Source organism: Mustela nigripes, chromosome 15, assembly GCF_022355385.1.
Source record: "Mustela nigripes isolate SB6536 chromosome 15, MUSNIG.SB6536, whole genome shotgun sequence".
NCBI lineage: Eukaryota > Metazoa > Chordata > Mammalia > Carnivora > Mustelidae > Mustela > Mustela nigripes.
In genome coordinates, this window is record NC_081571.1 from 13,922,582 (window position 1) to 13,938,239 (window position 15,658).

The 15,658-nt window shown below is 40.0% G+C and overlaps 1 protein-coding gene across 3 annotated transcripts in view; it reads left to right on the plus strand.

Annotated features, from left to right (window-relative positions):
* FRY (FRY microtubule binding protein) overlaps positions 1–15,658 on the plus strand; it is a 439,393-nt gene that overhangs the window by 219,826 nt on the left and 203,909 nt on the right. For all 3 annotated transcript variants that reach the window (XM_059378057.1, XM_059378054.1, XM_059378056.1), the window contains one exon: positions 5,635–5,834. In XM_059378057.1, coding sequence (XP_059234040.1) covers positions 5,715–5,834 — 120 coding nt within the window. In that variant the 5' untranslated portion in view covers positions 5,635–5,714. The remainder of the gene's footprint in view (positions 1–5,634; positions 5,835–15,658) is intronic.

The following is a 15,658-nucleotide window of genomic DNA, read 5'->3' on the forward strand; positions in this document are numbered from 1 at the left end:
AAGAAAAGGAAGCCTTTTTTTTTTTTTTTTTTAATTTCAAATGCTTAGAGTCTGATTCTAGTTTCGGGAACGTCAGAAACAGCATCGAGTGTTTTGAACAACTGGCTCTGTGCTTGTCCATCTTTATAAGCTGGAGAAGAGCAGACAAAGATGGTGCTCTTTCCTGAGTCACGTGCTTTGTGGAGGCAAGCAGAGGAGCTGTTGGGCATTGTGATGGGCATTGTGTTCATGCCCTTTGCTGCCTGGTTGACATACTCATTCCCAACCAGAACTGACACAGAAATGGGCAGGCCAAAGTGATGGGTTGGAAAAGCAGATCCTGCCCAAGCCAAATGTTGTTCGGGTTTTCTTAGATACCAAGATGGTGCACAGCTTTCATTCTTCTCCACAGCAGTTCCAAACTAAAACATTTGAACGTTTCTCTTTCCCTTCACTCAGTTTAATTTTGTTTTTTTTTCTTTTAGAGCATATTGTGATCTGTGTACACGTGTGTGTGCATGTCCAGATGCGCACGCACATGTGTGTGTGTACACAAAATTGTTGATTGCATGGCCCTGCCTCAGCAAACCATAAACTCCATGAGAGCAGGAACCATCTGTTCTATTCACTCTCACATTCCCAGTACCTGGAACAGTTCGCAAAACCTAAGTACTCCTTAAATAGATATTGGTTGGAATGAATGAATGGATGGATGAATGAATGATAGCCTGTAATGAGTGATGGTATTAACTTCACTGAAGATCTGACTGAGAAAACCAGTTGTTTTCCTGTAACAAATAGTGCCCCTTTTAGCCTCTGGGATATTCACATGAGGAAACTCATTATGACATTAACTTTCCTTTTGGTGACATAATACAAACGTAGGTGAATATGATTTGTGGGGTCTTTGTCTTGGTGTTGCAGTTAGGAAGTCAGTAATTCTTGGAAATGTTGGTAATTCAAGGGGAGTATACTGAAGACCTTAGCCAGCTAGAAGCAGCCAGACCAAAAGGCAAGTTATGAGGCAATGACACTGGGGGAAAAATAGTTACGTTGGAAAGATCATCGCTTGCAGTCAGAAATAGATCTAATAAAGAGGTAATGAATGGGCCACAAAAGCCAAAAAGAGACTTCTTACAGATTAAGGAATGGAGCCTGTTCACTATAAGAAATAGAGACCGCAGCCTCTGGAGTCTTCCAGCAGAACCAAATAGAAGCAGATTTGGAATAAAATAATAACATCAACAAAACCCATTTAGGATACAAGAACACAATGGAGAAAAATTCAAACATGTTAAATCCAAGATAAAAATGTAAATGAGAAAATCTAAAAAGAAAGCAAATTTCCAAAAGGTTCAAGAAGTTGGGTCCTGGTTAATAGCTGAACGAGGTACTCTTTTTCAGGAACCCCGTCTCCGCTCCCCACCCACCAGAACCCCGGTGTGGGTGACTTCCTAGGTACATTGAGCTGATGTGAGCAGATGGGAAGATGAGCTGAGAAGAAAAGGAGAGAAGATAAAAACAGATGGAGATGAAGCTCAAAAATGTATGCCGGGCAGGAAATTTAAATAACAGTTTTCAATCTAGCAAATTAAATTGCTCCTTCAACATACATTTTTAGGTGGGGAAGATGAGGTAACAGTGACCTGTCAGGACCCTTTGATGAGCAGGGATCCCTATTTCCAGAGGCCCCACCATGGGGATGGCTGGGGTGGCCCGGACCCCACCAGGTTGGGGAGGGAATCCTGACCTGGACCATGAAGGATGCGCAGACTTGCTTGCCTGGCTGGACAGAAAGCAGTGGAAACACTATGGGTGGGGAAGAATCCGTTCAAACAGGAGCCACCTGCACTGACAGAGCTGGAAAGGGGCTGAAGTGTGGCTGTTGCTGAATTGGCCCTGGGCCTGTTTCCATCAAAAATAAGTTCCAGTTACAAATCAGACCTGTGAGGAAAGAGATGTAATTCTTCAGAGCTAGATTCTTCAGCTTAATTCTGAATTCTTTATACACCCAAACCTTTTTTGTAGGATTTTCTTTTGGGAATCTACATCACTCTTTTCCCCACCTTATCTGATTGAGGACTATATATCAAACCTCCTGTAGTCTTTCCCTGGGAGTTAGGGTCCTCGTCATGAACCTTAGTTGTGACAACATGCAGGATGGACCCGTCACTGCCCCCACACCTGTTGGAGTGTCTGATGCTGTGGCCCAGTGCCAAATGGCATTTTATGCAAATTCATTTTTAAATTTGGCAGGCTTTTTAGCATAGCGCCATTTTTTCCCCTTCTTTTGCTCTTAGAGTTTGCACCCATAGATATTGCTCCTTTCTCTTGTAATTTTGTTTCCAGACTCTCATGAACTTAAAAACCAGACCATTGATCCTACTTGTGGGCAGATTCAGAGCAATCAAGTGCAGAAGGAAAGTCTAACGAAGTTTTTCTCATAATGATGTTCTAGTGTTTGGACTGGTCTGAACTTTGGGACTACCAGAGAACATGGGCTTCCTGGTTCTTAACTATATTGTCATTGGATAACGGGGTTACTGAAAGGTGCCAGGTCATATGTTTACTTTTGAAAATCATTCTGACAAAAGACGAGAGTTTGTTGTGACTTAATTAGGGTAGGACAAAGTAGAGTTATTAAAACAGAGCAGATCCTGTTCAAGGACACTCACCCCTGAAATGTGACTGCATCTCCATCCGCCCAGGGGATGTGTTTGGAGCAGGAATGATGGGCTTGAATTTCTTGCAGCACTAGCGTGGGGCTCTGCCGGGCTAGGCTGGTTCCAGCTCACTAAGGCTGTACAGACTTTTGTACTCACAAGGATGTCTGGCTTTGAAGTACAGGGGACTAAGGGTCTTTTTGTTTGTTTATTTGCTTTCTTATAGCAGTGACTTGGTACTTTGGCCGTTTAAATGGAATATTCATCTGAGAGAGATTTTAGTACCTACATTTTGACTCTGGTTCAAAATGCAACATTGCAGGCAGACTGCAAGAGGTCACTCTTACAAAAAGTCCTCTCACTGTGGTTAGGAATTTTGGGGCCCCAGAGTCTTATAATTATGGATCTGATTTTGCAATTATATATTACATCAATTGGATTCATTCCGTCTTCTAGAAATGGGTTAAATCCTATGGAAAACTAAAGATAATGAAATACTGCCCTTCACTTAGATTTTCTCAGTTTATATTTACGGTTTCCAGGTCTATGGCACAACGCTCTTGATAAGATGAGGAAGATGTCTCAGGGGGACCTTATGTCCCTCTGTAAGTTGGCCTTGGGAGCCTTTCCACTTCCAAAAGACACCTGCACTGAGAGGGAAGCAGGCAAAGCAGAGGGGTGAGCAGCAGTTCATAGACATCACCTGATTTTGAATATGTCCAATTAGAATAAGTCGTGCCTTTTAGGGAGCCACTTGGAGTGCCATTTTACTAATGACTCGTGATTGCAAATACCGCACCCTCTTCCTTTAAAGATTCTAACTACGGATTCTTCTCTGAGAGCTCCCTCTCTATGAATCACTTCAAGATGTACAGAAATAAAGTAAGCTGTCATTTTAGATAGTTATTTAAGGAGATCTATTGCGTGTTATCTATGTCAAGAATTCTGTACTAGACCAGGAGGTAACAGTCTTGTTGGGAAACTTTCAGGGGATACAAAGCAGAATGTATGGTTTGGTTACAGGGTCACTGCTGGAACGGACGATGGGACCAGCTGATAATCACATCACTTGACTGCTGTCTTCAGAGTCTGTCTTCAGTAATGTGGGATGTACCACGTCAAAGAGCATGACTTAAATGTTTAAATACTGTAATACACCCTTACCAGTGAGGAGTGGCCTGTCGGAGGTAGGATTTGTGGAGATGGCTTTAGACACGGTTCTGAAAGGACAGGAGAATTAGGTGAGCAGAGAGGATGAAAAAGAGGCACAGGGGAGAACAGTGTGCTCACGGGCCAGTCAGGGCACCAATGAGACTCAGGTGCCAGGGGGAGACAATATATGGAGGGCTGTCAAAAGCAGGCCATGCGTCTGAGGCTGGATGATCATTAAGAGCCATTGAAAATCTTGAGCAAAAAAGTGTTATGATTATAACCATGGGGAAGAAAGTAAAATGAGTGAAAGGAAGTCAGCAAAGGGACTGCTTTAATCAGCAAGCCTTAAGCCTCCAAGGGCCTGGACTAGGATGGAGCTTCTAAGAATATACTATACCTAGGACATATTTTATTTTTATAACTTGAGAGACCATAAAATTTAGTGGTAGGTGAGGTATAAGAAGACCCTTCAGCTGTAAGGGACCCCTCACCGGTATGGCAGGTTAAATGGAACAGAGAGGAAGAGATGTAGGGAAAGAGAAGGAAAGAGAAGGGAGAACCTATACCCTAACATGAGGACAGGTTTATCATTCAATAAAGTAAATACAATTTTTGCTGGGCTTCCTCAGAATTTCACTTCAGATAGAAAGAAGGGAGGAGAAGCCTTGAATTTATTTGTCATTTTGAGAAAAGTGTTCGGCTTTCCTGGATCTAGGACTTTTTTCTCTTTCATTTTTCCTTATTTTATAACCTGTCCTTGTTTTAGAATCACCATCCTCTTGATATCCAAACCAGTACCCAAACTAGAAATTCACTTTTTTCTTCACTTTCTTCCTTAACCTCTGTACCCAGTCATCTAGAACTAGTTAGTCTTCCTTTAAAAAAAAAAAAATGTCTACTTTATCATCATCCTGTCCTTAGCACTTCTAATGCCTCTGTCTTAACCACATTTAGCTCTTACCATTTCTTTCATTGACTGTCATACCCGACCATCTCACAAGTACTTAGGTGGAAGGAGGTAGCACGTGTTAGAGTTTGACATGCCAAAGTGTAGTATAGAGGGCAGAGATGTGAAATTTTCATATATGAGTAAAAATTATTTTCTCTCTCAAAATAGTTGACTCCTTTGCATTCTGAAAGGAGGTCACTTCCTGGGGACTCTGTCAGCTGCCTCTATTCAAGATCTAATCCACATAGGGAATCTGCACATTTCATGAGGGATGAGGAAAGGCATCCCAACTTGAACCAAAGGGTGGCACAGTGAAAAGTTAAATCTACACCTTGAATGGCACAGATGGGGCACTGCCTGAGCTTTTTATCTTCCAAGAGGGACATCTCTTTCAGGGGCTAGAGCCAGCTGGGTTTCTGAAACTTCTGGGCTCATGGAAACGTCTGGAAGCCACCACCCCCAGAGTCTTTTCCATTATTAGAATAGAGCATGGAGAGCTCCTGGCCATTAGGAAAACCATAACAAGAAATCACTTTTTTCCCCCTACATATATTTTCTTAGTCCTTTTTTTCCCGGGTCATAAAAAAGAAGCAAAAAGCATCTTAAATGTTGTAGGATTTCTCAGCTCTATTGCATGCTTACAAGGTAATTTACCTAAAGTAATGTGGTAAACAGAAGTACTTTGAGATTATCAAATATGGCATAATGCCAACTTAATGTAATCAACACACATAAATCTTGACACGGTTCCTAAAGAATAAGGCCAAGTTATGACATAAAGTGCAACATTATTGATACGATTTGTATCCTTATGTTTATGTTTTAAAACAGCCAATCTGGGTATTTATGATGTGATTTGCAGCCAGTAAGAGCATCTGTTATATTTTCCAGCTTCTCCAGTTGGCAACGGTTACATCAAGCCTCCAGTTCCACCTGTTTCTGGCACACAGAGAGAGAAAGGGCCGCCAACCATGTTACCCATCAACGTGGACCCAGACAGCAAACCAGGAGAATATGTCCTCAAGAGTTTATTTGTCAACTTCACCACTCAGGCTGAGCGGAAGATTCGCATCATCATGGCAGAACCTCTGGTGAGTATGGGCCATGACACCCTTTTAAATTCATCTTGACGCTAAATATAGTAGATTTTACAGCTCCAAGAAAAGATGGATTTCCCAAGGTGTTTTTGATACCGTAGGTAATTTTTTAAAAGGTTAGAATTAAGTTTCCTGATTTAAGAAAAAAATGAGAGTCAAGGACTTCAGAACAATCTTTGGCAAATACATTTAAGTACCATGCTTGGCTACTACATTTAAGACTAATAAGCATAATTTAACAATAGGTGTGAATCCTGGAAAAATTGTGTTTAGGGTCTCTGCTATATACATACGCTTTTCATCAAAATCTTTGGTCTGTTTTTAAAGTAAAGGAGAAAAAAATCATTCTTTAGGTGGCTGCCTGGACTCCCAGTTTGAGAACATGTGGTCTTGGTGATCTATTGCTTGAGGAAGTTATTTGGTGAGTCATTTAGAAACACCTCTTTGTTTTCTGAAAATTGGAGGACAGGAAATTCTCAGCTCACTTACCTTTAGGTCCCTTATTAGACAGATAATGTCCTTGGACGTCAGTATCTTTCTTTGCAGACGATTCTGCTACAAAATGAGGCATGTGTTTAGCCTTAAGTGAATTGCTCTAACAAGGGCTCTAGAGTCCTGAATCTCAAAAGGACAGTCAGGAAGAAAAGTCCAGTTAGTAGATTCAGATTACTTGTTTTCTGACCTTCGCGGGACACACACAATAAGAGAAAAGGAAAGAAATTCAGAATGACACAGTTTTTTCTATGAAGCTCGGCTTTGTACCTCCTGAGAGAATACCGGGACATGAGAAGATGATGTGAGGTTGGCTTCATGGCATCAAGGCTTAAAATAATTAAATATAATATTATTGAACCCACTATATAAGGTTTTTAAAAAAAAATAACTAACGGATGATGCTCAACATTGTTAAAAATAACCTTTGTGGGGCACCTGGGTGGCTCAGCTGGTTAAGCATCCAACTCTTGGTTTCAGCTCAGGTCATGATCTCAGGGTCATGAGATCGGGGCCCCACATTAGACTCTGTGCTCAGCATGGAGTCTGCTTGAGATTCTCTTTTTTTTGTCTCCTCCTAGCTGTTCCCGCTCTTCCTCTCTTAAGAAAAAGGAGGTGGGGCGAATGACCTGTGTAAGAATCACATTTAAGGTTTAGGAGTCAAAATTCAAGAATATTTGTTAAATATGTGGTTGCCTGAAAGTTACAAATTTTGCATTTTATTTTTTATTTAGAGGGATGCCTGGGTGGCTTAGTTGGTTAAGCACATGCCTTCAGCTCAGGTCATGATCCCGGAGTCCTGGGATGGAGTCCCTCATCAGGCTCCCTACTCAGTGGGGAGTCTGCTTCTCCCTCTCCCTGTTGCTCCCTCTGCTTATGTGTTCCCCCCGTCTCTCTCTCTGGCAAATCAATCATTCAATCAAGTTTTCATTAAATCAGTGGAGGTTATCTTCATGAATTCTAACTTCCTGTTTTTAGAATGTTTCTTGGTTTTATAGTTTTAACCCTTTAAATTAAAGCTTAGTGCAGTACCTTTTCCTCATTCATTCATTTTTTAAAAATTTTCTGCTACTCTTAGTGCTAATAATAATAGCTAATATTCCTCAAGTAATTACTCTCTGCCAGTCTCTGGGCTTAATTTATTTTATTCTTTAATCTTCATAGTGACTTTAGGTAGGTAGTATTTACAACCTCATTTAAAGACAGGAAATGCTGGCACAGAGAGGGCAAAGTAATTACCCAAGTTCTCACAGTGCTGACTTGACCTCAGGCTGGATGCCTTCAGAGCCCACCTCTGAACCTTCTGCATTCTGTAGCCAGTCTTTACATGGTCATTCTCGTGTGCAAATACTTTCTTTAATGTCTTAAAACAAACTAACGCAGGACTATCCTGTAACTTGAATCAACCAAAAAATCCAGTACCCAAGTTCTCATTGCCCAAAACTGTACTGATCTTTGGAACCCTCCAGGTACCTCGAGAGATGCTGAGACTGTGCACCTGCCTCTCCTGGTGGAGGGTGAGAAGCTACCTTACTCCAGAGGTCATGGAGGAGTTTAAGGCACAGAGAGTGGGAAGTAACAAAGAAGAGTCCTTTTACTCCTAACAGGGGCAGATCAGGGCTCTCTGAAATTGTCATGGTGAATTGTGCTAAGGAACAGGAAAGTTGTATAAAAGTTGAAAGAGATGCTAAAAAGGCTAGGCCCTGACACCTTTTGAGCCACCCCCTTACTAAAATAATAGTTTATATGTCATTATTTGAGAATTTGTGATGTAAAATATTAGGGTCAACTTTTGGGTTTAACCCAAAAATTGGGGGTTAACTTTCTTGTCTTTACTAGCTTGGAATTTATATGTATAGCATTTTCTTCTTGGAGTAAACATTATGTCTGAACAACTAATATATGCCACAGCATTCTTTTAATTTGAAGTAGGCATTTTTGTTCCTTTAGTGAGACAACTTTTAAGTCCCCACAAGAAAAGTGGAGATGAAAAAGCATTAAGTCATGTTCCGTCAGCAAATCTTCATGGTGCGCCGAGGGTGAGAATCCACTAGAGGCTGAAGGCCAAGTAGATGAACATTGTGTTTTTAGCTCAAGAAGTATATCAATCAATTTTTAGTATTGTTGCTTTTTATAAAAAGGGACTATTTATTCTCCCTTGTATTTTTTGGCAGACATGCAAGCTTCCGTGCCATATCCATTTCTGGTCTGCTGGAAAATGCTTAGTAATTTTTGTCCTTGTAGTTGCTTACTTAAGGGACAATAAATATGAGTAGATTCTGTGGCTTGCTACTGGATTCAAAAAAGGTTAATGTGCATTTGACATTTTATTCTGTAGCCATAGCAAGAGTATTATTTTTGATGTAGGTATAGTATGGTTAAAGTGAATTTCAATAAATGGCCCTACTGTTTCTCTTGCTGAGTTATGTCAAAGACAGTGAATCCTTTAAAAGCCTGCATTTATGTATGTTTGTATCAAATCACAAAATTTATTCTTTTATCTTTGTAATTAAAACATGTATGGGAGTAGTAAGGGTAATTTTCAAAAAGTCAGAAGTACAGATTTATCACTTGTGGTGATACTCAGGAATCTATACTTTTTAGTTCACTTTCAGAATACTACATTCTTCAAAATTCCACATCAGGTAGACTGTGTGGGATAAGTTACACAAAATATTAAAGTTGTATTTATGAATTCCCAGTACCCAAATAGCTAACTTTAATGATTAAAAAAGAACAAGAAATAAAGGTGTTCTACCAAAATTAAATTTTATATATTTTTTTTCTTTGTAAACATCTTTCACTGGGTTAACAATATTATTCTTTTTGCTCAAAAGATGCTCAGATATTTGTTAATATTTACAGATGAATCAGTAATGTTATTCTACTTTTATTGCTTCATGGGCTTAGCTGATAGCATTTGCTCTTATCTACTCTTACCATTATTTCACCTTTCCCAAGAAAAGTGTTTTAAACAAGCTAAATTGGGTAATCTGTGGCTTCTTTTTTTATATTTTTATTTCAAATAAGAAAAAATACAGAAAATAATACAATGGATGCTCATGCCTTTTGCCTCCTACTCTTTCCCTCTGTTTAAATTTTCTTCTTCCCAAAATACGTTTTTGGTAGTTCTTTTAAGTAAGAGTGAGTGGGTAGTAAACTACTTGGTCTTGTTTACCTATCTTGTTTATCTTCTTTCTCCCTCAGCTGTCAATGATAGTTCAGCTGGGAATAGAGTTCTAATTTGACATTTATTCCCCCCCACCCAGACTACTGGTGATACACTTCACTATGTTCCCACTATCATTCCTGTGGTAAAGTCTTTGGCTGATTTATTGTCTCTGGATAATTGACTTTGTTCCCTGTTTGCTTTTATGGTTTTTCTCTTTGTCTATAGTGTTCTTCAGTTTCACTACACTCTGGATGTGGAGTTATTTTCTTTCTTAATCCTTTTTTTTTTTTTCTCACCACAGCACATATCCTTCTCAATGTCCATCACCCAGCCACCCCATCCCTCCCATGCTCCTCCCCTCAAGCAACCCTCAGTTTGTTTCCTGAGATTAAGAGTCTCTTATGATTTGTCTCCCTCTGGTTTCATCTTGTTTCATTTTCCCCTTCCTTCCCCTTTGATCTTCTGTTTTGTTTCTCAAATTCCTCATATCAGTGAGATCGTATGATAATTGTCTTTCTCTGATTGACTTATTTTGCTTAGCATAATACCCTCTAGTTCCATCCACATCATGCCAAATGACAAGACTTAGGCTTTTTGATGGCTGCATAGTATTTATTCCATTGTGTGTGTGTGTGAATGTGTATGTGTGTGTGTGTGAGTGTGTATGTAGTTATTTTAATTTTCTTTTTTTGAGACTCCCATGTTTCTTGAATTAAGGGTTCATATCTTTCATCAATTCTGGAAAATTAGCCATTAATTTCTTGAATATTGCCATTCCTCCACTTTCCCTCTTTTCCTTTCTTGGTGTTCCTATTAGATGTATTTTAGACCGTATGCTCTATTTCATATCCTTTTTTACCCTTATTTTATTATATCTGCTTCTTGTATTTTGCTACTGCATTCTGAGTAATTTTCTCAGGTCCAACCTCAATTAACACTCTCTTGGGCATAGTCTAATCTCTTGTATAACTTGCCCATTTAGAATTAAAATTTCAGTGACTCTATTTTTCATTTCTGGAAGTGTTGTTGGTTCTCTTTTAAAATCTAGTTAGAGGATGCCTGGGTGGCTCAGTCGGTTAAGCATCTGCCTTTCACTCAGGTCATGACTCCAGAGTCTCTAGATCCAGCCCTGCAACAGGCTCCCTGCTCAGCAGAGAGTCTGCTTCTCCCTCTCCCTCTGCTCATGCTTTCTCTCTCTCTCTCTCTCTCTCTCTCACTCTCAAATAAATAAATAAAATATTTTTTAAAAAATTAAAATAAAATCTTGTTAGGTTTAGTTTGTTCCTTTCTTGAGTTTATGATTTCTATTTTATGTCTCAGATCACCATAAACATACGTTTCTTCTGTCCTCTTTTGGATTACCTCCAGAGTAATCACTATCTGGGGCCAAATATTATGTTGACTTGGGAATTTATGCACCTAGAAGATGATACAAGTAAACCCCAAATTCATCTAAGACTTGGGACTATGATTTCAAATTTTCAGGGAAGATGTTGTTGCTGTTTTTACTCAGAACCCAGGCAGGGACCGTTGGAATATGTTTTTATTTTCCTGTGCCAGTGGATAGATTTTTTGCCATGCTTTGTTTCATTTTTAGCACCAGAATTTCTGTAAGTGCCTTATTTCCAGTGTCCCACCTCTCAAGGTCCACAGCTTTGTTTCCTGTCCCCAAGTGGGCAACAAAAAAAGCCTCTAAGGCAATGAGACCAATAGTCCTCTCTCCGTGCAGCCACTATGTCACCTCATGTCTTCTTCCTTTTCATTTCCCTTTTCCTTTCCAGCGAACTTATTTCTGCATTAAAAAAGTAATAATAATCTTACATTTCATTCAATATTACGAAGTGTTTGTAGCACATGAGATTTTACATTACTTTAGTCCATTTTCCAGCCAGTCTTCTACCAAATTTTTGGTTTGCTTCCCATGCAGGTAAGGCCAGGGTGGGCCTTTGCACTGTGAGGCTCATGTGCAAGCAGAAGTTCCCATGGCAAGGTGGAGTGGCCTCAAAGTGCATAAAGGAAGAATGAGGGGATTCTTACCAATTCCTCTCTGATGCTGTCTAATGGATCTTCCCTAAATACAACCCCGTCCCCTTCGTTTCCTTCTTCAAAACCTTCATTTTTCCTTTCATGCCTTGATGTGACTACAGCCTTACTTCCCCCCTGCACCTTTACCAACCCATGTTTCAATATGTGCTTGCCTGCCACTGTGCATTTCTGCATGCTGTCTCCTTCCTGGATGGCCGCTTACCTCTTCCTCCTGCCTGCTTTTTAGCCTATGTTTCAAGGTCCCACTCAAGTACCTCATCATCGGAAAAGGTTTGCTTGATTTCTTCCCTGCTGACTCCATACAGCTATGTAGATGTGAATATTCACACCTCTGAAATCTCTATCTGAAGCGTTGTTTCATTCTCTCAAGCAAACAGTACCATGTTTATTGAACTAGAGTATTAGAATAGGCTAGAATAGAAAATTACAGACGAGGGATGTTTGGGTGGCTTAGTCAGTTAAGTGTCTGCCTTCAGCTTGGGTCATGATCCCAGGGTTGGGATCAAGCCCTGCATCAGTCTCCCTGCTCAGTGGGGAGCCTGGTTCTCCTTCTCCCTTTGCTGCTCCCTCTGCCTGTGTGCAAACTCTCTCTCTGTGTCAAATAAATAAATAAATAAATAAATAAAAATCTTAACCAAAAAAAATATATATATATATCAGAGTACATTATAGGTTTTTTTTTTAAAGATTTTATTTATTTATTTGACAGACAGAGAACACAAGCAGGCAGAGAGGCAGGCAGAGAGAGAGAGAGAGAAGCAGGCTCTGCACTGAGCAGAGAGCCCGATGCGGGGCTCGATCTCAGGACCCTGGGATCATGACCCGAGCCGAATGCAGAGGCTTTAACCCACTGAGCCACCCAGGCACCCCTATATTATAGGTTTTAAGGGTAAATAATGCTTTTTAAAACTTTGAGTCATGTGTATATATATCAGACCCTAGTGTAAAATACACATTTTCTTGGCAGGTAGATGGGAAATACATTTTTTTTAAAGTTGGAGAAACACTATACCAGTCAGTAAGTTCCTTAGAGGCAATAACTATGTCTGATTCATCTTTCTCACACACACACACACACACACACACACACCAGGTCCCCTTGTCTAGGACTCTGCTTTATATACTATAAACAGTAAATAGTTTTTGAGTAAATCAATGAGTGGCTTTATGATAAATGTGTGAGTAGAGAGATGGATGAATAGATGAAACAATATAGTAGCTTAAAAGAAATGTGTTTATAGGAAACTGCTTCTGAGGGTCGTCTTGCCAACCTCTAAACTGGTAACAATGGACTTTGTTTTGTCCTTTGTACTCCTCAGCAGATGATGCCTTGTATCTGCTGTGTATAAGAGATACTGATTCTCAGCCTTCTGTCTTGGGGCATCTAAGGATACCTCATTATTCATTGATACGGTCACCTGCTCCCTTCTTCACCTTAGCAATATGTGCAGAGGAGAGTCAGGTTGTCTCCTAGCAGTTGGATACAGTCTCAGAATGTGCGTTCCCATTATCTCTGAGTCTCTCCATTTATATGGCATCTGTCACTGCAGTCACAGGCAATTACCTTCTCAATAACCTCTTTCAAAAACAAGACTCTTCAGCTCTACAAAATCAAGAGCACCCATAATCTTGACTTTGTAGATTTAACGGACAAGAATGGATAAAGGTAAGAACCAAACAACTTTTCATTCAATCTAATCTGAATTTGAATCCTGATTCAACCTCTTCAATGTCCTGTGGCCTTGAACCAGCCAGTCAGTTTCCCTTTTCTCTTATTTGCTAAATTGGAGTAGCAGAACCTAACACACAGAGCAGTTGAGAGGGTTAGAGGTAATGTGTGGAGCTTCTGATATAATCCTTAGGACCTACTAAGTGCTCAGTCATCATCGTCGTCACTCAAGAATTAGTATCAACTAACCAAATCTGGTGTACTTCTTTGGAAGTCTGCCTGGTGCTTCCTCTCTTTGTGCTTGTTCAAAGGGAATGGAGACTTGAGTGGCGCAGTTGGATGCCTGCCATTGGCCATTCACTGTTCCTGTCAGATGGTTGTTCTGAACTCTACATGGCTGTGAGAGAGACCCTGCCAAAGTTGGCTTAGGCAGACCTGGTTTGGATCATGTAGGGACTTGTGCGCTGGGAGGTGACAGAAGCAAGCAAATGAAAGTATACAAGAGAAGCCAGCACCTCCACCATCTCACTGTATCTGTATCACCAGCAAAATACTTGAGGCTTACCATGTATATACTGTGAAAACCTAGAAAGTGAAATCAGGGATTTGAATTGAGTCCACACGGAATGGTTTTCAAAAGCTTTCCAAGAAGAAATGTCCTGGGTTCTTAAGGGTAGGGGTCTCCGAAACCAGTAGGAACATCATCACGCCGGGCCACTCTGGGAAGCCAGTGGCCCAAAACATGAAAGGCTATATTATTCAATGAAATAGAGCAAGTTCAGAAAATTTCAAGAATTTTCTTTTTCTCATTCATGTGTTTACATTTATTGAAAACTTCAGAGGGAGAAATACCTGATTTTCTTAAAGTGAGTCATCAATTCAAACCAATGCTCCATTTTCACCTATTTTATTGAGATATAATGACACACACATACACATACACACGCATACACATAAATATATGGTATAATGTAACATTATGCTAGTTTTAGGTGAATTCATTTTAGGCAGATTAGTGTTAGTTTTAGGTATTAACATGACATATACATATGTCATGTTACATGTATACATTACATATATTAACATGTATATGTATACATATATATTCATATACATATATATGAATATATATTGCAAAATGATTACACAATAAATGTAGTAATATCCATCACTACACAGTTAAAAAAATATTTTTTCTTATGTTGAGAACTTTTAAGATGTACATTCTTGGCAACTTTCAGATATACCATAGTGTTGTCGCTTGAGTTGCCACACTGTACATTAAGTCCCCAGGACTTATTTGCGTTATAACTGGAAGTTATAACTTCCAAGAATTTTCAACCACACTCCTGAGGCTGCCTCTTTTGTCTGCCCTCCTTCCTCTAATTTGGCCAGCAAACAAGGAACTTGATTTTACTAGCCTGTGCTTCTAACAAAGCATCTAAATGTGACCCATCATTGTTTTCTTGCCTATCAAATGTTGACGACCAGGCACAAATTTAGTTCTAAAATATGTAATAAATACAAGCATGAATTCTCTGCATCTCTGGATGTATTAGGTCCCATCTTGGCAAATCTGCCCTGGTTTCAGCTTCCAGTATCCTTGCAAGGAACTGCAGGAGAAACCAAATCAGTTATTGGACCAGGGGTTTCCTCTAGATCTGTAGTCTGTCAACATAAAAGGTCAACAAGAAGAACAAGAAATTCTGATTTGCCTAAGACTTATTCAGAATGCAAGTGATTTGTTCTCTACTTTGATTCAAACCTGGAAAAGGAAAAGATCTGCATACAACTTCAAAAGGAGAAAACACACTTGACTTTCATCTTGTCTTCTGGCAGAACCTGCGACTGAGCAAGAGGGTGGTGCTTGCCTTCCTCTCATGTTCTGGTATTTAAAAACACTTTTATGATGAACAGTGATATGGAAATGGGAGAGTTTATCATTGGGATTGCTTGAGCCTTGAGAGCACCTGCTCACAAAATAGTTCCTGGGTGAGACACAGGCAAGAGCCTCCAGATGTTACTGCTGGGTTGAGCTTTGGAGCACAGGTGTAGGGTGCTAGACACTTATTTTTTTTAAAGATTGCATTTATTTATTTGACACAGAGAGAGAGATCACAAGTAGGCAGAGAGGCAGGCAGAGAGAGAGAGGAGGAAGCAGGTTCCCTGATGAGCAGAGAGCCCGATGCGGGGCTCGATCCCAGGACCCTGAGATCATGACCTGAGCCGAAGGCAGAGGCTTAACCCACTGAGCCACCCAGGTGCCCCATAGACACTTATTCATAATGATGCTAACTGTGTTATTGTGGAATGGAGACTTCATAACCAAACATGCTCTAGCAGGTTTGCTAACATAAACAAGGCAATTTCTGTTGTAATATAAGACTAAAAGTAAACTAGAAGGAACATACAATATTTTCTTGTTCTGCAAGTCTTTGA